At 39.6% G+C, this 23623-nt stretch overlaps 1 protein-coding gene across 3 annotated transcripts; it reads right to left on the bottom strand.

Moving 5' to 3' along the window:
* Nucleotides 1–904: 904 nt before the first annotated feature.
* On the bottom strand, nt 905–22975 carry RAB23 (RAB23, member RAS oncogene family). 3 transcript variants are annotated; one of them, XM_063313427.1, is made up of 7 exons: nt 22896–22975; nt 16653–16869; nt 15511–15596; nt 7350–7506; nt 5320–5402; nt 3287–3403; nt 905–2844 (listed from the first exon to the last, which is right to left on the bottom strand). In XM_063313427.1, the coding sequence occupies exons 2-7, from the start codon at nt 16805–16807 to the stop codon at nt 2705–2707; spliced, it is 738 nt and encodes a 245-aa protein (XP_063169497.1). In that variant the 5' UTR covers nt 16808–16869; nt 22896–22975; the 3' UTR covers nt 905–2704. The 3 variants fall into 3 exon arrangements, with proteins under 3 accessions (XP_063169497.1, XP_063169489.1, XP_063169505.1); XM_063313419.1 differs by lacking the exon at nt 22896–22975 and adding an exon at nt 22741–22880; XM_063313435.1 differs by lacking the exon at nt 22896–22975 and adding an exon at nt 22741–22880 and having other exon boundaries at nt 3287–3379.
* Nucleotides 22976–23623: the final 648 nt, after the last annotated feature.

Below are 23623 nucleotides of genomic sequence, written 5' to 3'. Positions count from 1 at the left end.
CAAATTAATCCTAGCCTCAGGATTGGTTTGATGGACCAGCCATAATGTCTTCATTATCCATGTCCAAAAGGATTAGAAGTTTGAATGGTTTTAACAACTTTTCTGTATCATTTCAAATTCATATTTTAGGACTCAAACAGTATTTAATACATTGTGATCTGATAAATGCAAGATGTTTTGATACCTGTATGAATCTATACAATTCCCTTAACTATAAAAGTATTTCAAAGTCTAAGTGCGTTTAATGAATATCATGTAATACCACATACTGGCATTAGATACTATTAACAAGATATAAGGCAACTTACTGATGTTCTGGTCAGTAACGGACAGCATCCTATCCCACAAGCTGCCAAACTCATCCCAACCTTCCAATGTGTCCCACCCCCAACCTCTTTCTGAGTTCATCCCATCCCTGTCATGAGTAAGGATGGCGAGCAGGGGGCTCACATCCAGACTGTCAAGCGCATGCGTAGCACTGATGAATTGGTCAGCCATTCAGAGAGACACAGATCGGGACCGCCTTAACCTTTGGGGTTTATATGTCTGGGTTTTCCCACGCTTCTTCAGTTTGTTAGGATTCCTGTTAAGTACTAGCAATAGATATTAGAGACCAGTTCCTTGTCTCAGCGTGTTTCCTGGCTGTTAAGACAATCCCATCTCTTACCGACAAACCATCATCTGAAGATGGAAGAAACATTTGGGGTTTGCTGTCACTTTTCAGGGAGAGGGAAAGTCTATTTAAGTTGGATCATGGAGTGGGGCGTATACTACATCTTCACCAATGGTGTGAGGCTGCAGATACACCTGGGCACAGTCAAAATGGCAATCACATGTTACAAACCTGCATTTTGCTATTGTATACAACCAAAAAAGTAAAATCAGAGTCCTGTTCACAAGTACAAACATGTAAGGCTATCATTTAATGTAAAAATTTCCATATAAAAATAGCATGCATGCAGTACCTAGTTATTTAAACCAAGATTTTTTATCAGACAATGGGCAACTTTGAATATATCTGTGTACTTGTCCCATAAAGCAAGACAAACATAATCTGGACCCGTATATGTAGTCACCTAGTGACTAGCTATAGTTGTTTAAAGGAAGTAACTTGGTCCAATTTTTCAAAATGAAAAGGGATATTGACTGCATATCCCATCTCGTTATCAACATGAAAATGGTTACAAAAGCAAAAGGAATGGTAGGTTGTTCAGTGCGAAATAGGGGCAAAGTAATCATTGGAAAAAAGGTAATAATTTTTAGATAATTAATAGGACGTAAGAACCCTGTTCCAAAATACAAGATACAAACTTCTGGTAAGAAAAATCTCAAGTGTAATGTTTTAGTGTTTATGAACATAAAGTGTAAAATAATATTCAGATAGAAGAATGTACTCAGGCTGGCAGAGTTCCAACTCTGGTCTTGAATATAACTATGTTCCTAAATTATTGATATTCCAACATTTCTTAGAAACAATAATTAGCTGCTGGCAGAAGGTTGTTACAGAAATACTATAGGAATAGTACACAATTTGTAAACAGAAAACAATATTGTAGATGCATGCTTCATCAGGGAAAACAGGGTTAAAGTTTTATGAGTAATATTGTAACATAAGATTTAAATTTTTTTAACACCCTGAACCTAAACATATTATATGGAGGTACATTAGCATCTGTGGAACAGCAGCGAGATTGTGCATGTTTACTCAGAAAAACAGTAACTTTACATTCACACAATGTCATTAAAAACAGGCACATTTTTTAATACCAGAAAAGAAAAAGGGCCTTGTTTCCTTAATATGGAATGCACAATAGATATAAAATGCATTTTTATCTTTTGATAACAAGTCTCTTCATATTTTTCATAAGAACGTATGAATATATAATCTATAGAGGTTTTTTTTTAAAGGAATTTGCTATATTCTGTTTGGTTGTACCATTTATCATTTACTTGTCCTGTTATATTTTAGAATGTACTGTATATCTGACAATAATTGACAAAAATATATAAATGTAGCAGCATAAACATTACTTTTTGGCACAATACAATAAAAAAAAGTTAAGGCCCACAGTGTAGAGAAAATTGAAATGTGCCAGTACCATTAGAAAAAGCTTTGCTTTAATTTGTCAAACAAACTGTTTTGTTGTCAGAACCTACTAGACCTAATACCTATTTTGTTACCTGAATCTTTGACCTTGCTTCTATAGATACACACTGCAGTTAAATTTCATAAACTATAAAGATATTGCACCACCAATGTTGCCAAAATGTGTACTGGACAGTTTAAAATACTGTTAATTTCTGCTTCATTATTAAGGCTCTGCCTCTGAGCCACAGGATCTAACGAGTAGAAAAACTATTTTGTCCCAAACAATATGAATGTGATATTTAAACATTTCAGCTCAAATTTTGTCTAAAATGAATCCTACTGTATACATTAATACACCATTCCTTTCAACTAGAAAGTTGTCCTACTGAATGTCAAATGAATGCGTGGTCAGTGGTATTATTTCTGAGCCACCTGGGATCTCATTGTTTACTATTACGAATGATTCACTTTAACAGCCGTATTCCCTATCTGTGTAGATCCCATGTGTGCAACAGCTGCTAAAGCACTGATAAAACACCTCTATAGCCAGTTGTGTTCCTTAAGGAGTTCAATTAAACAACTCAGTGAGACCATGACTTCATCCAAGTTACAGTCCTAGGGTATGCTGCAGTTGCTGAAAGGGCTTCTGCTTTTCTTGGTCCTTTGCTTGTTTGGCCTAAGGTTGATGACATCGCCACCATTAAGCATGTTAGAATTCTGGCCAGAATGACTTCCACCGGCTGTATTGAAAACACCTACATAAAATTAAAACACAAAAGAGAGTTGTATATATGGTAACCGCACCAGATCTATAACTGTGTAATTAAAGCAGAGCTGGAAGCCGCAAAAAGTCTTAGCTTTATATTAAAAAAATTAAATTATGAAATGCTTTATGGTGGGACTACATACAGAAGTTCAATATATCTATAGAAAAGACACTTCATAACACACTTTTCATCAGGTGCCTTTAAAAGAAATAGCAAGCTGCTTCTACATCTTCATCAGTATTTTTGCCATTAGTTAGTGGAAATTACACCATTCTAAATTGCTGACAATATGAGCGGCTGAAACTGAAAGCAGCTAGCTTTCATTATTAGATGGCTTTGATGCTGTGGCCAAAGACTGATTTTAGTAAAATAGTAAAATAAAGAAAAGTCAAATAGCAAATACCACCTGGTTGCATACATGTATACATACCAATTCTGTTACTACTTGTGTGTACAACTTCTGGATCTTCCATTATTCGTTGCTTAAGTTTTTGAATGTACTTCTCAGCCAAATACCTAAAAACTGTAGCATACAAAATATCAAGGCCTTAAGAAAAATATGTATATTTTATTAGTAAAGCCATAGATAGCTCTTAGTGCTATTTATCCAATTTTTAAGTGAGAAATTTACTAGAAAAAATTATATATCCAAAATTACTTTTAAAATTAGAGAAAGCCAAATGTCATATATTTTCAGTAGTTATCACATGCCAGGTAGTATCTATTCCACAATTTAAGATGCATGATAAATGCAATGAACTAACATGGTTTTTCAAGGGCAATTTTGATGTTTTTGATATTTCATAATAATGTAGATGAAGAACTTCACACATTTGCCAAATGTTTGCTCATTTTATAATGATTCTACAGTGCTAAACATGCAGGTCCAGTTTTGATCTCTGCTAAACAAACTATCCATCTAGGTATATTTTAAAGCCAACCTGAATCTTTAGATTTTATTTCAGGATTTCACTAAGCTCTTTCAAGGTTAGCAAAGCACGAATCCCTACAGCTCGCTTATATCTATCATAATATGTATAACACATTAAACTCAAAGTTACTTAACATTTTAAAAGTGGCTACAGCCATCTCTCTTATATAGGTTAGCAAAAAAAAAGTAAACATACACAGGTTGTAACTTGTTAAAATCAAGACTGAAAAGTCTTTGTAATGAATATTGCATTTTTCTGTCAGTAATTATAATGATTATAGAAACATAGTATCTTCATTATACAGTGGCAAAGCCTGCACTTTGGGTAGAACATTCATTGTAATAAACTAATTTCCGGGTTGCAAACTTCAGTTCTCCAAAAATTTTGGATCAATAATTCTCAGCCCCTGCCTGTCTTACTCACTTGAAAAAAAAAATGAAAAAAGCTCCCTAGGAATTAAGCTTTTTCCAGCCTTGCCTACTTCCCTTTGGAGTTTAAGTTCAGCTTGTCAAAAACAATTTGTTCATCTATAATTAGTCCTTAAGAGTTGTCACATGGGATTTATGTATGGATGTACAAAAGTTGGGGAGTTCAGAACATTCTTTTCCTCTCTGGAATATGCCATTCCGGGAGCAGTCAGGCAGTTTCAGGAAGCAAATTACATGGTTTGGAGGTCGTTTGAGACATCACTTCCAGTTCAAAAATTTGGAACTGCCAAACCACCCCCAGAATGGCATTCTTTAAATGGGAAGCAGAATAATTTGGAGTTCTTTGGAATGTTCCATTCCCAAATCACAGAATTGTGCATATCTCTTGTTTTGTGCATGAGAGCCAGTTTAGTGTAGTGGTTTAGGCACCAGGCTAGAAACCAGGAGACTGTGAGTTCTAGTGCTGCCTGGCAAACCACTCCCAAAAATGCCAAGAAAACCACAGGGACTTGTCTGGGCACTCGTCAGGAGTCAAGACTGACCTGAAGGCGCACATGCATACACACACACACAAAACTTTTGTGCCTGCACAGAGTATCTAGTCAGGGAATATAAACAACTGGGATTGGGTTGTGACACAAGTCCTACCCTCCATATGCAGCTGCACAGAGAATATAAAGAGAACCAGATGAAATCTAGTTGTCACAGAACTAATAATTTTTTTTACTTTTTTTTTTTTAACCAAACTTTAAGCCAGTCACTCTCTCTTAGCCCAACCCACCTCACAGGGTTGTGGGAAAAACAGGAGGTGGGAGTATTAGGTATGTTTGCCACCTTGAGTTGACTGACATCATACATATAAAAAGATGGGATAAAAATATAATAACAATAATGCATCTCAAGATTGCAGCACTTCAGACTATCAATGAAAACTAACATGGCTCAGAATTCTTCCATTCAAAAGAGGTTCTCTGAACTTAGAAAATCAGATGTCAGAGACAAGTACAGAAAGAGGCCTGTTGCTTCCCTGAGAACCCAGAACTATGCTAGTGCTTGGAAAAAAGGAAACTAAGCAAATCAAAAGATTAAAAAAAATATCTTACCTTCTGTTACATTTAAGTCTTCCTTTACAGATGCCCGATAAAATCTTAATTTGAGTTTTTTTGCAAGTGCCTCTGCTTCTTCACTGTTTATTAGAAGGAAAAGGCTTGTTTTAGATACCAATTATTTTTCAGTAAAATAGAATGTATTAATTTAAACTGAACTGAGTTGATAATCTTCATGAAAGTAGACTTAAAAGGGGAGTTAAACAATGGTTCTCTTACTAAAAAGATGACAGAAAGATTTAAAAGTGATTAAAAATTTTGCCTGCTGAAAATCATTATTAAAAAAAAGAATGAGCGGAAATTACAGTATTTGGTTTAAGTATTAGTTTTTCATAATTTTAAATCTGTAAACCCATCAAGAAGCCTATGCTCACTGGGCAGTGAAAGTGTGTGGTAAATAAACAAACATGAGCTATATAAAAAATAGGCATACATTAATATTCAAAACTTTTATCAATGCTTTCTTTAGGACTCACAATAAAATCATACATGTTGCATTTGCAAAAGGCAAGTAACAGAACATCCCTCTATTGCCCTGCAATCAAGTGTTCTGTTCTTAAATACTGCATTTGAAACTAAATCACTCTGATTTCAGCAACAATTAGCGCCAAACTATTTCCTGACAGTACTGACCCACGCTCAGAAATGCCAACCAGCTTTGTTCATGTCACATGAAAAGCAGATACAGAAAAGAGTAGGAAGGAGTGCTGAGCCACTTCAGTTCCTTCCTCCGAGATATTCCCTAGGCAGCCTGAATGCACTTCCAGTTCTGGGGGTGGGGAACTTCTGGGGAGAGTATGTGTCCTGGACTTTTGTGAGTTCATAAGATTTGATGCAGACCTTTTGAGGCATTTTCTTTTTATTCTTTTATTAAGACATCATACAGTCTTTCCTTTTGGTTCTTGCTGTCTTTCTTGGCAAGAATTATATTTACAAGTAGATAATATTCCATTTTGTCTGGCTGTTAATTTATGGTAGCTTGACTTTTTAAATGCCTTGGAAAGGGGGAGGGCTGCTACTGAATAGTATGCAGATACCGTTCTCTGTGTATGTAGGTATTCTGTAATGATGGTTTAACAGGTACATACATGTCTCTAACTCTGATTACCCCTACTTAGAGTTAAGGGTCAAAAATACTGTCTGGCCTTCTCTCTCAGGCTGGCATCAGTACTTTTTATCTGGTTGAATGTGGTTTTCTTCTTTTTCTCTTCTGGCTCTGCACAGGGTAGTCTTGTTCCCCAGTCATCCCCAGTTCCTCACTGGGTCTTCAGAACCTCTCACTGACAAAAATTACCTACCCTTCTTGAATCAACAACTCTTCCACAGTCCATTTTCCCCCAGCCCGTTTCAGGTCCATCAGCCAACATTACTCCTGAGTAAACAATCAGCCTGCAATGGCCAGCCCTGTCTAGATCATTCTTAGACTGCCAGCCAGCACACCTCCTCCCAGTTCTCTGCCACACAAAAAAGGTTCCCTTCCCAGAAGCTTGTTTTTTTAAGTCTCTACCTTCTTTGCCTATCAGCTGCCCCTCCTTTTATCCTATGGAAAAATCTTCCTGTGGGGAACCAAGTTCTCTCTCCTACTCCCAGGTCCAATTCAATTCAATAAATAAATTAAATTGATTAAATTAAATAATTTAAATAAAATAAAATAAACCAAATAAACTAACTAACTAAATAATAAAATAAAATAAAGTCAAGTCAAGTCAAGTCAAGTCAAGTCAAGTCAAGTCAAGTCAAATCAAAGTATTTGTTTAGGTGCTTGTGCAGATATATAAGACTCACAGGAAGATATGGGCTCCTTTGCACTGTCACAGTGTACAAGGCTCTAACTCGATATGATTCTTCTAAATATCAGTTTACATCCCTACCCAGCCTTACCTTAAAACATTATTTGCAGCATAGCCATACAGTACACCTATTACCTAATATGTAGTTTGCCACACGAATATCAAGGTGAATGCCTTTTTAAATTTACCAATTATGCTTAAAAAACTTGTTTAATAAAATGTAATGAAAGCACCTACTTTTTTATACAAGAATAATCAAGGAGGTCAATTTTATTCTGAACAAGAACTGTAGGAATGTCTCCAACTTCAGATGCTACTTTCTCTCTCCAGGTAGGAATTGCTTCAAAAGATTCCCTATCAATGGTTGAAAACACAAGCACACAAGCCTGGGCTCCTAAAATAAGAAGAAGAGGAGGAAGAAGAAGTTTAACACATAATCATAGTATTCAATAAATTGGATACATAATAAATAATTGGATAAATATGTTGGATAAATTTATTTAGTTATTGGACTTATAAGGCCAGATGACTCAAACAATGTGATCCTGGGCAGCATACAACTGAAAAAAAAAAACCCCAAAGAACCACATAACATTAAGACATACATAATGTATAAATGTGAAATACAAAATATAAAATGGTGACCAAACACAACACTACCCAAAAGGGGACTCCCCTCAACTGGACCTGAACAGGGAAAAAGCTAGGTCTTAACAGCTTCCCTAAAGGTGAGCAGAGTTGGGGCCTGTCATATCTTGGGGGTGGGGGTGGGGAGATCATTCCAGAGCACAGGGGCAGTCATCAAAAAGGCATGCTTCCTAGTCCTTTAAGATGGCAAAGATTAAAAGAGGAAACCTGGAGCATGCCATCTCTTTGGGAGCATGTGGGGCAGGCAGATTATTATATAGATTAAGCCACATTTATATAAGGTAGACTCAGCACTCCCCCCTCTTTTTTTTGCAGTCCCCAAAGTTCTCCATGGCTACAACTGCTGAAACTTGGTAGTATAGTTCCTGACTTACCTTGAGGCAGTAAATTCAAAAATGCTGTAGAATAGCTATAACAAAATAACTCATAGATAAGGGAAAAAAAGTAATAAAGGAAAGAAAACTCCCCATGTCACAAAAAACAAACAAACAAACAACAAAAACGGCAAGAGGTATGGAATATATGTCATATGTCCCACTTTTTTTTTATTACTATCTCAATCACCACAGCCAACATTTTGCTTTAAATGGGGCCTCCAGCCACCAAAAGTTTGCTCTTCTTTGACCTAGGCAATAAAAAGAGCATTTTAAAAATCAATTGTGCAAATAACAAATTAACAAATAAATAGAGTAGGAGAAAGGCCAGTCCCCTTATAAAACTCAGACTTTTCCAACTACTAACTAAAAGGGGTCCTGGTTCTCAGGATCAACCCTTAATCTGCTTCTGCTGCCACTTAAAGAAGATCATGTAAGGAACCCTCATCTAGTGGAGAAATACCTGAAGCCGAATAATAAACATTAGCGCTTAGCATTGTATGAGCTGGCCATCAATTATACTTGATCCAGCTTCCCAACTGAATGAAAGATAACCTTATACTTTTAAGCATCCTAACTGAATTCTGCTTCAGCAAAGGATCGTTACCTTGTCGTGGTGCTGGAGCTTGAGCACCTCAATGATGCCATGAGCTAAACTGTGAAGGGCCACCCAAGACGGGAAGGTCATGACAGAGAGGTCAGACTAAATGCGATCCCTGGGGAAGGTAATGGCAACCCACCCCAGTATTCTTGCCGTGAAAACTAAATGGATCAGTACAACCAGAGATATGTCGGTATGCCATCGGAAGATGAGACCCCCAGGTCGGAAGGTGGTCAAAATGCTACTGGGGAGGAACAGAGGATGAGCTCAACTAGCCCCAGACGTGATGACGCAGCTAGCTTAAAGCCAAAAGGACGGCTAGCGGCCGACGGTGCTGGTGGTGAACGGCGAATCCGATGTTCTAAGGATCAACATACCATTGGAACCTGGAATGTAAGATCTATGAGCCAGGGCAAATTGGATGTGGTTATTGGTGAGATGTCAAGATTAAAGATAGACATTCTGGGCGTCAGTGAACTGAAATGGACTGGAATGGGCCACTTCACATCAAATGACCACCAGATCTACTACTGTGGACAAGAGGACCACAGAAGAAATGGAGTAGCCTTCATAATTAATAGTAAAGTGGCTAAAGCAGTGCTTGGATACAACCCAAAAAACGACAGAATGATCTCAATTCGAATTCAGGGCAAGCCATCTAACATCACAGTGATCCAAATATACGCCCCAACCACAAATGCTGAAGAAGCTGAAGTAGAGCAGTTCTATGAGGAACTGCAGCACCTACTGGACAACACGCCTAAAAGAGATGTTACTTTCATCACAGGAGACTGGAATGCTAAGGTGGGCAGTCAAATGACACCTCGAATTACAGGTAAGTATGACCTGGGAGAACAAAACGAAGCAGGACACAGGCTGATAGAATTTTGCCAAGACAATTCACTCTGCATAACAAACACTCTCTTCCAACAACCTAAGAGACGGCTTTATACATGGACTTCACCAGATGGACAACACCGAAATCAGATTGATTACATCCTTTGCAGCCAAAGGTGGCAGACATCTGTACAGTCGGTAAAAACAAGGCCTGGAGCTGACTGTAGTTCAGATCACAAACTTCTTCTTGCACAATTTAGGATCAGACTAAAGAGATTAGGGAAGACCCACAGATCAGCTAGATATGAGCTCACTAATATTCCTAAGGAATATGCAGTGGAGGTGAAGAATAGATTTAAGGGACTGGACTTAGTAGATAGGGTCCCGGAAGAACTCTGGACAGAAGTTCGCAGCATTGTTCAGGAGGCGGCAACAAAATACATCCCAAAGAAAGAGAAAACCAAGAAGGCAAAATGGCTGTCTGCTGAGACACTAGAAGTAGCCCAAGAAAGAAGGAAAGCAAAAGGCAACAGTGATAGAGGGAGATATGCCCAATTAAATGCAAAATTCCAGAGGTTAGCCAGAAGAGATAAGGAATTATTTTTAAACAAGCAATGCGCGGAAGTGGAAGAAGACAATAGAATAGGAAGGACAAGAGACCTCTTCCAGAAAATTAGAAACATTGGAGGTAAATTCCAGGCAAAAATGGGTATGATCAAAAACAAAGATGGCAAGGACCTAACAGAAAAAGAAGAGATCAAGAAAAGGTGGCAAGAATATACAGAAGACCTGTATAGGAAGGATAACAATATCGGGGATAGCTTTGACGGTGTGGTCAGTGAGCTAGAGCCAGACATCCTGAAGAGTGAGGTTGAGTGGGCCTTAAGAAGCATTGCTAATAACAAGGCAGCAGGAGACGATGGCATCCCAGCTGAACTGTTCAAAATCTTGCAAGATGATGCTGTCAATGTAATGCATGCTATATGCCAGCAAATTTGGAAAACACAAGAATGGCCATCAGATTGGAAAAAATCAACTTATATCCCCATACCAAAAAAGGGAAACACTAAAGAATGTTCAAACTATCGAACAGTGGCACTCATTTCACATGCCAGTAAGGTAATGCTCAAGATCCTGCAAGGTAGACTTCAGCAGTTCATGGAGCGAGAATTGCCAGATGTACAAGCTGGGTTTAGAAAAGGCAGAGGAACTAGAGACCAAATTGCCAATATCCGCTGGATAATGGAAAAAGCCAGGGAGTTTCAGAAAAACATCTATTTCTGTTTTATCGACTATTCTAAAGCCTTTGACTGTGTGGACCATAACAAATTGTGGCAAGTTCTTAGTGGTATGGGGATACCAAGTCATCTTGTCTGCCTCCTGAAGGATCTGTATAACGACCAAGTAGCGACAGAACAGACCACGGAACAACGGACTGGTTTAAGATTGGGAAAGGAGTACGGCAGGGCTGTATACTCTCACCCTACCTATTCAACTTGTATGCAGAACACATCATGCGACAAGCTGGCCTTGAGGAATCCAAGGCTGGAGTTAAAATCGCTGGAAGAAACATTAACAATCTCAGATATGCAGATGATACCACTTTGATGGCTGAAAGTGAAGGGGAACTGAGGAGCCTTATGATGAAGGTGAAAGAAGAAAGTGCAAAAGCTGGTTTGCAGCTAAACCTCAAAAAAACCAAGATTATGGCAACCAGCTTGATTGATAACTGGCACATAGAGGGAGAAAATGTAGAAGCAGTGAAAGACTTTGTATTTCTAGGTGCAAAGATTACTGCAGATGCTGACTGCAGTCAGGAAATCAGAAGACGCTTAATCCTTGGAAGAAGAGCAATGACCAATCTCGATAAAATAGTGAAGAGCAGAGACATCACACTGACAACAAAGGCCCGCATAGTTAAAGCAATGGTGTTCCCTGTAGTAACATATGGCTGCGAGAGCTGGACCATAAGGAAGGCTGAGCAAAGGAAGATCGATGCTTTTGAACTGTGGTGTTGGAGGAAAATTCTGAGAGTGCCTTGGACTGCAAGAAGATCAAACCAGTCCATCCTCCAGGAAATAAAGCCAGACTGCTCACTTGAGGGAATGATATTAAAGGCAAAACTGAAATACTTTGGCCACATAATGAGAAGACAGGACACCCTGGAGAAGATGCTGATGCTAGGGAGAGTGGAAGGCAAAAGGAAGAGGGGCCGACCAAGGGCAAGATGGATGGATGATATTCTAGAGGTGACGGACTCGTCCCTGGGGGAGCTGGGGGTGTTGACGACCGACAGGAAACTCTGGCGTGGGCTGGTCCATGAAGTCACGAAGAGTCGGAAGCAACTAAACGAATAAACAACAACTGAATTCTGAGCAGCTTCTCTTGTACTCTGATCAATAAGAAACCTGTGTACTTGATGTAACCCAATTTCCTACACCTTAGTTCGAGCTCTTTGCAGAGTTATAATCCCTTCTGCAAAATCACACTTGAAGGGTATGCTAGTATGTTCATGATCTCAAATTTAGCTGGAAGAGTAATTATTAAAATAACAACATTGTATCAACCTTGCAAAATAAAGCTTAATTGATTAAGGAATTCTATTTAAAAAGCATAAGAACTTTATTTAAATCTGAGAAGAAGACATTATAGCAGCAGTTGAAACATTTAATGTCTATAAAAAGGTAGCTAGGTTATATATTAAATAAGGATAGGCAATCTGTGGCATTCCAGACATTGCCAATCCCCAGTATCACCAAGATACATGGCCAATATAGGGGCCACAGTAGCTCAGTGGTTAAAATGCTGAGTCAAAGGACCATTAAGGTCGGAAGGTCGGCAGTTCGAAACCCGAGAGCGTGAGCCGCATGACAGAGTGAGCTCCCATCAACTTGTCCCAGCTCCTGCTAACCTAGCAATTCGAAAGCATGCAAATGCAAGTAGATAAATAGGTACCACTTCGGTGGGAAAACAACAGGGACATGAAAGGAGCCCCCTCGGCCGTCCCCCGGGCAACGTCCACCGGCAAATCCTTTCAATACAGAAGCACCTTGGTAGGTGCTTCTGACACACACACACACAAAACATGGCCAGTGGTAAGAAATGTTGCAGGATACCTACCCTTGTATTAAATGAACAAATATATAAAGTGCATCAGTTACATTTCTGATTCATTGGATTAATGAGCAGTTTATAATCACCCTACATGTTGGTTAGAGAAAAGGTTCAAATTGCTTTTCATTAAAACAATGGTATGAAAGATTGAGATATTAATCTAAATTAGATCATTTCTATTTTTTGAAATACATTGTACAATAACTTTCTAAAGCTAACTGTATAAAATTTACCCGTGCAATCCTATACATAACCACTCAAAAGTAAGTCCCATTATCTCTCAGGTAAGTGGATGTAAAATTGTACCCTAAATCTATCTTCAACAACTAACATGGAACCATTTCAATATCCCTAAAGTGAAATCACCACCATTTTATGAATCAACAGAATCAAATAAAGTTATATTTGGGCTCTGGCAAGAATCAAGGAGAAACAGCTGATTCCCCCCAAAAAAATTCCAATGCAGCCATTTGGGCTTTGAAGTAGGTTAACAGATTTTCAGAGTTAAATATTTGAACTGAAACATGGATTGCCTCTTCAACATGTGGCGGATAAAAAAAGATAAAGATTCCTTCAAGTTGTGCTTGATTCCCAGTTACTACAGGGGTACATCTCTGTAGTTTTCTTGCCAGTAACATGAGAATAGTTTGCCACTGTCTTTTTCCAGGGGTTTATTTTATTTCCAAAGCTAGCCTACAATAGCAGGATCTCTTAATGGTCTCCAAGTACTGATCAGGTCTGACCCCGCTTAGCTTGTCTCAGCTAGGGGCTGCCACCTGCTGTGAAGTAGATGGGATACTTCTTTTAAAAAGTTACTTTAGTTTTCTGTTCTGGGGACCATCTAAAAATGCATTAAGAATTACCACTAGTACTAGTGCTACAGTTTAACAGTCATTAATAGGGTATTAATTACTTTCACTGGTAGGATTTGCAAGGGCCAAGTCTTTTACCTGTTTGTTAATCAAGACCACACTAACAATGCACGAATGCTTCTTAGCAATATCTACATTCATTCATGGGCTGAAATATGTTGCTGCATGTTTTATTGTGTAAAGAGGCTCCAGACCAGAGTTGTTGATAGCTACTGGAACTGACAAAGATACTCTCCCAATAACAGAGCTGGAAAACATTGCAGCAAGAAGCATTATGGCCACTACACGGAACCAGTATGACACACATTATTTTTGGTAGCCGTCACATGTGGGACTCTGATTGAGACTAGAAGTTGAAAGCAAAGCAAAAGATTGGTATGTGTAACCCAGGGAGGGCTGCAGTAAAGGTGGGTAAATAAGTTAAGCTACTGGAATCTGGGGCAAATTTGCCATGAGAAGGAAGGAAGTAACTTGGGGGATAGGAATCCAGGTGCCCAGGGTTTGTAATTAACCAGAGGCAGAACAGAAGAAAGAGGACGATGGGATGGGATGGGATGGAATGGAATGGGATGAAGAGGTTCTTACCAGACAGGAGGGAGCCTGCAAGGAAATCCCAATAGAGTTGGAAAAAAAATGAAACTGAGTTTTGAAAAATATGTAAAGAATTTTGAGTGCAAACACACACATGCAGACTTAGGACCTAACTTGATGTAAACAAGGTCTGACCTACAGAGAGAGGAAGCCTGGAAGAAATACTTAGAGGGAAAAAAAAGTGGTTAGCTTAGCAAAGCAACCTGAAGAAATATAAAGGAGGCAGAGATTTAAAATGAGACAAAAATACTAGTAAAGTGCCAAAGTTTGAAAAATGTTACTCATGAGTCAGGCAGCTTAAGACATAAAGGTAGGCTGACCATATTTCCTTGAGACAAAAACGGGACACTGGGATGGCAAAACATGATGGGGTTAAAAATGAGACATTGGGATGGCAAAACGGGGCAGGGCTGGGCAATGGGCTGGATCGGCAGGCAGGAACTTCTCTGGTTTTCTTGGGCTGGGAATCTTAGGATTCCTTCATTTGTGAGAGGCAAGGCTGGGCTGTAGAGCCTAGTGAACGCTTGTTCCCAACAAGCCGCTCCTCCTCTGGCTGTGCTTTTACATTCTTTTCTTCCCGCCGTTTCAAGGCAGGAGCCAGTCGGCTTCGCCCTTTGATCACCACCTATCAGCTGATCCTGTTTTTTTCTTTTTAGGTTTCCCGCCGGGTTGAGCTCTGAAGCTTTTCCCCCACCGTTTCTGCTGAGCTCCCCCTCCTTCCACTCCAAGTCAGACTGCATTCTGACAGGTTCATGGGAACTTTCAAATTTTTAAGTAAGGTTTTTAAGAAAACTGGACAAAATGGACATTTATATTAAAACGATGAGATGGTCTGGAAATGTTAAAAAAACAGGACTGTCCCATTCAAAACAGGACGTATGGTCAGCCTACATAAAGGTGAGAGATCTCATTCCCACTGAGTTCAATAGTTTCTGTCATGCAAAATGATTCTTATATCTGTGTAGATGTATATGTTTATTGTTTCATGCAAATAGTAAAACAGAGTTGTTGCAGGCTTTGGTTCTGAATTTAGAAAAGTAAAGGCATGTTGTCTATTTATTACTAGAAGTGTCTTGGGACTTACTAGATTTAGGGGATGGAAGAAATGCCCCTTACAGCCTCCTGCTGGTGAAAGAGATACTAGTTCCATGGCTGAAGTAACTGGAAATGAAATTGCCAGGGCCTATGGCTGAAACTTACCCCCTTCTATACTGTGGGAAAAAACAGGCTACCAACAGAGCTACATAAGTGTACATTATTATTATTATTTATTAAACACTTATGCTACTAGCATTTAAATTTACCACAAGCCAGAAGTCTTTACAAAGTTAAATGCGTGTATATTAACAGTTTTTTCTTACCTCTATAATAAGCTTTAGTAATTGCATCAAATTCTTCTTGACCTGCTGTGTCCCACAGCATTAACCGGACGTCTTCATCATTTACTCTAAAAACATAATGTATTATCATCAATAAGCATATTAAAAAAAACAAAACAAGGAACTTGTAACCTAAAAAAAGTACTTAGCAAAACAACTTCCAGTAATACCATTGTTTTATAGGCAGATTTAAATTCCCACTGACAAGGACTCATGTAAACCAGGTTATCTCATTTTTCCAATTCTAGCTACAGAAGAACTATTTCTGAAGGATATGGCACAAAAGACTGCATTAATTAAAAGAGAACTAGCAAAAAATTAGGAGGACTCACAATAAATATACTAGTAGGAGTGGGTCTGAAGGCAAATTGCTTGGAGCCTAACTAACAAGCATACTGCATGAGACAAAACTGAAACTGGTTTAACCTCTCTCTAACTACCCCATGTCCTGTTGTTTCCCTCTGCTTTGAAAGATAGTAAAAGCTACTCTGGATTTAAATAAATTAGATAAAATTTTTGGCATTCCATTTCTTTATATTGGATTCTTCATCTTCTACAATATATACATCACTGTTATTCAGTTCTAGAAATATTTATAATTCTTTTTCTCATTTACTATATAATATTGCTGCTCCATGTTGCCACTACTGGTAAAATAGCTTTTTCTTTCTAACAGACTATAAGCATTTTTGCATTTATTATTCAGATTAGTAATTCTGGAACTTCTGTAGAAGACTGCAGAATACAGTTAATATTATTTATTTAATTTTTATCCCGCCTTTATTATTTTTATAAATAATTCAAGGCAGTGAACATACCTAATACTCCTTCCTCTTCCTATTTCCCCCACAACAACCACCCTGTGAGGTGAGTTGGGCTGAGAGAGAGGGACTGGCCCAAGGTCACCCAGCCGGCTTTCATGCCTAAGGCGGGCCTAGAACTCACCACCTCCTGGTTTCCAGCCCGTTGCTTTAACCACTAGACCAAGCTGGCTCTAATATATATGCTTCATGGTCACATTTATGAAAAAAGCTTTTTCTGAGAAGCATTAGCCTAGCCCAACACTTACGAATTCAATTTAAAAAATGAGGCAATAATAGTGCCCCCATCTTTTAGATACATACTGCATTTCTCTTTCCAAGAAATCAACTCCAATAGTTTTTTTATAGTCTTTTGTAAAAATTCCTTTGCAATATCTCTGGATCATACTAGACTTCCCAACGGCTCCATTTCCAACCACAACCACCTTGATAGCCACCTCCAAATCTTCTTCCAACATTTTGGCAAGTCAGAAAGTTGCAATTGTTTCTCAATTTAGTATAGATCTCCTGAATTCTGTACCTGAAAAAAAAAAGAAAGAGGTAATAATAGTTTCTTTGATTACAAGGACAAAAAATAGCAAATTTAATTTTGACTTGTAGTTCTCCCACAGGCTTACAATAAGTCTGTGGCACCTCAATAATAAACTGAAACATCTAAAAAAAATTAAATTATCTCTGTGGTGGGCTGGGGATGAGACAAAAGTAATGTCATGAAGATATCTCACATAAAAAGTTACCAGATCACATTCATGCCATAGTTAGGAGGATGAAAAGAGGACCCCAAAGGAACAATTCTGAACACATATTTAGTGGAGAATAAGCTCCAGTGAACCCAAGGGGTGTTACTATTGAATAAACATGGATTATATGAAATAATAATTATTATAATTCACTGTCTTCTCTTTTCTGTTCTATTATTATGTTGAATATTATATGCCTTAACATGTCTATCATCAAGTTAACACTTTGTCTATGTTAACCACTGTATCTGTGTGAACAATTTTGTACAATTTTGCCATGTGTTTAAAGCTAAGAGAATCCAAAGAACTTACTACCAGCATTCAAATACACATACCATCTTTGCATACCGTACTTTGTATCACATTACAACGCATTTCTATGTGCATGTATTCAAGCTAATTTTAGTGGGCCTTTTTCCCAGGAAATTCATACATAGACTGAATTGCACAAAGTATACCAATTCTTAAATACAAAATGTAGTAGTTAATTTATCTTTATTCTTTGCTATCAGCACACCATACTTCTGCAATAACTTAGCTTATCACAGACAAACCAAAACTAGTGCTAATACTGAATGCTTCAATTAAAAACTCCAACTTCAATATTTGTGGTATAAAATTTAAAATTATCAGATGGTGCTCACAAACATTCAGCTCCACGTGTGGCCATCTCAACAGAAATCAATTTATCTTTATGTTACTAAAATTGTTAACAGCCAAGTATCTCAAACTAGCCTAGCTTTAAAGTATTCTTTTAAAATAAAGATGTGGAATCAATCCTGGTAAAATAGACAGAATGCCTTATTAAATAAATATACAGTATATGTAGCCATATATAACTGGCTAAGCAGTATAAGATCATCCTTCCCTCCCTCCAAATAAGGATCTTAGAGGCTGGATTCACCCATTGTACTGTTCGGTTTTAACTTACTTTGCTGTGTGAATTTGGTTACCTGAGTTTAAGCTGTAAATAAACAACCCTTAGCTCAATATAGGGATGGGTAACCTTTGGTGGCTAGGGGCAACATTTGCTATTTCTGAGTAGGATGGGGAGTATGATGGTAGGATATGAAGCAGGCATGTTGCAGATATGTTACAGGTATGAACAGGGTCAAGACTGTCTATATTTTCCTGAATTGGGAAAGGGAGTTTTTTTTAACATCTGAAAACAATTTAAACCCTATTTTATAGTTTACATTACAATTTTTGTTTATGTGCCAAACCCATGCTGCTGATTTTTTCTAATTGTGGTAGAAGGATACTCCAATAGCTACAAAAAGGTGTCTTTGGCCTTCAGTAGTCCAATCCCGGCTTATTATGTAAACACAGTCATAGTCTTTATCTTTTCCCCAAGACATTATATCAACAGTTGATACTGAATATCTGAAATCGACTATTCCCAATGAGGATGAGCATGTATACCTTGAACTGATATGCTGAGGTAACCAGGACCAATTGTAACAGCTATAAGGGCACTGTAAGTCACTACTGGGTTGCATCAAAATGACCTCTCTAACATTACAATTCCAATATAAATGGTAACAACAAAGAATTAAATTGCAAGATAAGAAGCCTACTAGGTACACTTTGATTTGGACAACTCTTACCACAAACATTGTTACATAAATGCTTTGTTCTCTACCTTGCAATCTATTTGTGTATTTTCTTCTATAACAGTACTGCAAAAAACCCGATTCAGTTACAGAACTGAAGCAAAATAAAAATTTAAAGAATGGACTGAGCAAGAAAGATACAACAATTTAAAATGAGTGCCACAGTTATAACTTTGATAATCATTTTGCACGTCATACCTACATCTTACAAACTTGCATGCTGCCTGTCAAAGTTTAGGATTTTTCTAGGCACTCCCAAGTTCTAAATAGTGTTTTTCTTAAAATACATAGAGGTTTACTTCAGATATCTGTCCATACAGCCTCTCTTCTCTCTGAGGATTTATCCTCATTCCATTCACTATGATTTGCAGTCTTTTTCCTTTCCCACCCTGTGCAGCATTCTTCACCTTTAATCCCATAAATCTAGTGTGTGCTTCTGTATCATTGCTGCAACTGGAAAATAGCTCCTTCTTACATGACCTATTTTTCTGCCCTTGAAAAGAGCCTTCTATATCATTTCTCCCTCCTAAGATAGTTAAGATAGCAGTTTCAAGGGTTTATCTTAGTAAATCTTGCTCTTCAACACCATTTCCCCTTTCTAATTACTGAGTAGGTGAAGCCAACCAACATGTTATAACCCCTTCCAACATGGAAAGCTCCCATTGCCATCAGAAATTTGGAATATTAGTATACAGGTGGTCCTCATTTAACGGCCACTCATTCAGCAACTGTTCGAACTTGCTACAGCGAACAAGTGGTAGTTACAACCAGTCCTTGAAGTTCTGACCGTCACAGCATCCCACAGTCATGTGATCGTGATTTGCAACCTTTCCTGCTGGCCTCCCACAAGCAAATTCTGTGGGGAAGCTGGCAGGAATTCAGAAGTCACGATTACATGAGGTCCTCCCTTAATGATCTGCACGGTCCTCACTTAACAACAGCAACTGAGGACTGCAAGAACTGCATCACTAAGCAGTGCATTCACATAATATCATGCTTTACAACTGCATTGCTTAGTGACAGAAATCTGGGTCCCAATTACTGTCATTAAGCAAGGACTACCTGTATAATACAGAAGAAATGGCTTGTACAGTAACTTGTAGTAGTCACTGCACAGAAAAGACTGTCAAATTGGAAATACTAAAGTTGGCTTACACTAAAAATTCAATGAAAACAGAATGCAAAAATATAAACATGAAACAATGATATGGGACAATATCTAAAAAGCAATTTCAGCCATCCCTCATCAATGATCACTCAAGCAAGATCATGAAACATCTTGTCCCATAGCCTGTTCAAAAAGTTAGGTTTTCAATGCCTTTCTGAAACAGAGCAGGGATGAGGCCAAACAGTCCTTTGGGGAAATGGTATTCCAGAGACCGCAACATATTCCAGGGACCCCAGTGTACAACATAACCAAAGAATTTACAGAAAAGCTTGGACATCTCACAGAGGAGAGCAAGTATTCTATGAAATCCCCACTACAGTGCCTCCGGAAAATCAAAAACCTAAAAATAGAAGAAGATGAAATTATGGTTTCATTTGATGTCACAGCACTTTTACATCTATAGACCCAGAACTAGGGAAAGAATCCATGGCAGCAGTACCACACACACACCTGACCTAACCAAATACACTAAGATCAAAATACCCAGAACCACGGACCTCATCAACCTCTGCCTCACCATCTACTTTCAGTTTGATGGACACATATACCAAGAAATCAGAGGAACACCCAAACAACCAAGCCCAGAGAGCACCAAGAACACCACATGCATCCATTACCACTCACGTAGTGGCATTCTGGACCAGCTGTAGCTTCCTCTCCTAGATCACAGTCAATAATGCCCTACTCACCTCACGACTTGACTATTACAACATCTCTATATGGGGCTGTCCTTGAAGACCACTTGGAAGCTTCAACTGTTTCAGAATGTTTCAACTGGCAGTGATGGGAATGTCTCAGTATGCCTATGTGACACCTTTGCTCTGCAAGCTGCACTGGCTACCAGTTTGCTTCCAGGTATGATTCAAGGTGGTAGTTATGACCTATAAAAGCCTTACATCGCATAGAGCCTGGTTATCTGAAGGACAGTCTATCACCCATGGTGTTCTGATCAGCTGATATGAACCAGCAGGTTTGGTGTATTTCAGGTCCCTTCAATTAAACAGTGTTATCTCTTGGGACCCAGGAGGTGCACCTTCTATCACAGTGCCTACTTTCTGAAGTTCCCGCTGAGATCCCAGTGGCTCCTATCCTGATAGAATTCTGAAGCATCTTAAAAACTTGGCTGTTCTCCCAGGCTTTGGGCTAGGGTGGCTGGAGGCCCTTTTGAATTTTGTCAATAGATATATTTGTGTGTTGTTGGCTGGATTTGCCATCTTGTTCTTTATTTTGTCCTTATCCTATTTTTTTATTGTTGGCTTTGTATTGTATTTTATTCTTTGTTATATTTTGAACTGCCAAGAATCATTTTAGAGGGCATCAAATAAATTAAAGACTGCCCTATGTACAGCATATTATAGTAATCCAAGTGAGAGGAGACTAATGCAAGAGTGACTATGACCTGGAAAGGGTGCAATTATTTTGCAAAATGGATTTGTGCAAAAGGGCTCTTGGCCACAGCTTCCAGTAAGAGCCAGGAGTCCCGGAGGACCCCCAGACTGTGCACCGGTTCCATCTGAGAAATGCAGCCCCATCAAGATGTGGAGTCTGCCCAGCAGAACATATTTTTTCAGGATTCAGCACACTTCCAATGAGTCTTCTAAGTTTTATTTGCATTGAATTAGTTCCTAAGAAACACTGGGCCAATTAGTTCTATGTTGGTAACTGTGATAGTAGAATTTATCACTAGTACAATATATATGGCTATACCATGATAGCCTCCTCCAAGAAATACCTTTATTGTAGCAATGTTTGATTATAATGCTTTTGATACAGAACTGTAGGAAAAAATAATTATCTCACCACTTACAAGCATAGAAAATAAATGGTGAATCATTTTGTAAATTTCAGATTGCCTCTAAATCTGCAAATAAACCCTTATATACTAATATGTGTCTATGTGTGTGTAGTAAACCATACCTCTAAACACAGAGAACACAATCCCTACCACATCACAGATAAACATTTGTCTCAGCATATGGCAACCTTCTCCAGCCTCTTGGGATGTCCTGGACTAACAGTTCCCATAACCCAAAATCCAGCACATTTGGAAGCCACAAAATAGAGAAAGGTTGTCCCAAGGGAAAGGTTCAGATCATTTCCTGTGATAATAGAAACTATACAACATCCCCTAAGTGTTTTTTTTTTCAGTAAAGCATTCTCTCTCCAAAATTTCAGCAATGCAGAAGATAAAACTCAAGCCTAATTAAAAACATAGCACAGGAATATTGATGACAGTGAGAAAGAAGATCACAGAAATCCAGAGAGATGGAATAATAAAGAGACACTCAGGTTCAAGTCCATCCCCAGCCATAGAATCTGAGTGGGTGATTTTGGACGAGTGTCAGCCCAGGGTTTGTTCCTGTACAGAGGAAATGAAAGGAGTTCCCTAGGTATGCTCCTGTGGAAAGGGCGGGATGTAATTCTAATACACACATAAACCAATGCCCCGGAGCCTGTACTAAGCGCAACTATGTGCAATTATGAGCCTATGAATGGCAAGCCGGTGGAACCTCCTCTTTTAGGGACCAAAGCCTGGGAAAAATCTGCCGCTATCCGTGACGGAGCAAAAGAGAAAGCGGGCACGGAGAAGTCCGAGGAACCCAGTTTCCATCCAGCGCCAGCTATGCCTTCCACAAGCCGCCCCAGTGGCTCAGCATCTTTGCTGCGTCCAGCCAACCACCGCGTATAAACCCTTATACGTTTATGTGTGTGTGTGCAGCACCACGTAGTCCGGCTCGCCCGCGCAGGCCGATCCCTGCACGCCCTGCCATCCCCACCCAGCTCCCGCCTCGCGACGAGGACCCAGGAAAACCTCCCCGCGAGCCCAGCCAGGCTGCAGCCTCCCGATCCCAGACGCGGCGCCCACGAACCAGGAGGGTCCCCGGCCGGCTCCTTGCGAGGGCAACGTGCGGAAGAAGAAGGGGCGCCTCCGCGGCGACGGGCAGCCAGCAGGGGACGAGAAGCTTAGCCAGTCCCGCCGGCCCAACCCGGACACGCATCACCCCCCCTCCCGCAGGGCACTCACACGGCCGGAAACACCGTCAGGGCCGCGGCGGGACCCGCTTGGGAAACCTCCCTTCGTAGCCGCGCCTTTTTTACGGAATGGGGACAGACGCCTAGCCAGCCTTGCCTGCCGCCCTCCGCTCCCCGCCTGCTGCTTCGCCTCGGAGGGGGCGGGACCAGTCTCGCTGCTTCGGCTAGGAGCCTGGAGGGGGGAGGAGGAGGAGGAGGAGGAGGGAGAAGCGCCACCCGGGAGGAAGAGCCTCTCACTCTGGGAGGCCCACAAAACCCTCCAGATTTGCCTTCCTTGCATTCGCCAGAAGCGGCTCAACCTCCCGAGCGTAACGGCAAACGGAGCTCTTCAAATACCATCCACCCCCAGGACTCTGTGCTTGACGTAAACTCCGAGCTACCCTCACAAGATCGCTTCACGGGGAGTTAAGCTCGCTGATTTCAACTTGCATTTCGAGTTGACGCGCTTAAGAGCAGCCTGCGAAGTTCCGCAGCGCTACAAGACTAGTTTTGTTTTCTGAAATGCCTTGAGGCTACTGAGGAATAAAATGTGGTTTGCCCTCGTGTGTGTGTGTCCGTAAGATAGAAATGTGTATATATCTATCTGAAACATACATAAATACATACATACATTCCGTTCAATCACGTCTGATTCTCAGAGGCTGCCTGGACAAGTCCCTGCAGTTTTCTTGAGAGCCAGTTTGGTGTAGTAGTTAAGAAACCTGGAGACCCTGAGTTCTT

This window comes from Candoia aspera, chromosome 1 (assembly GCF_035149785.1).
Source record: "Candoia aspera isolate rCanAsp1 chromosome 1, rCanAsp1.hap2, whole genome shotgun sequence".
NCBI lineage: Eukaryota > Metazoa > Chordata > Lepidosauria > Squamata > Boidae > Candoia > Candoia aspera.
Note: the sequence above shows the minus strand (reverse complement) of the source record. Positions and strands in the feature narration are given on the sequence as shown.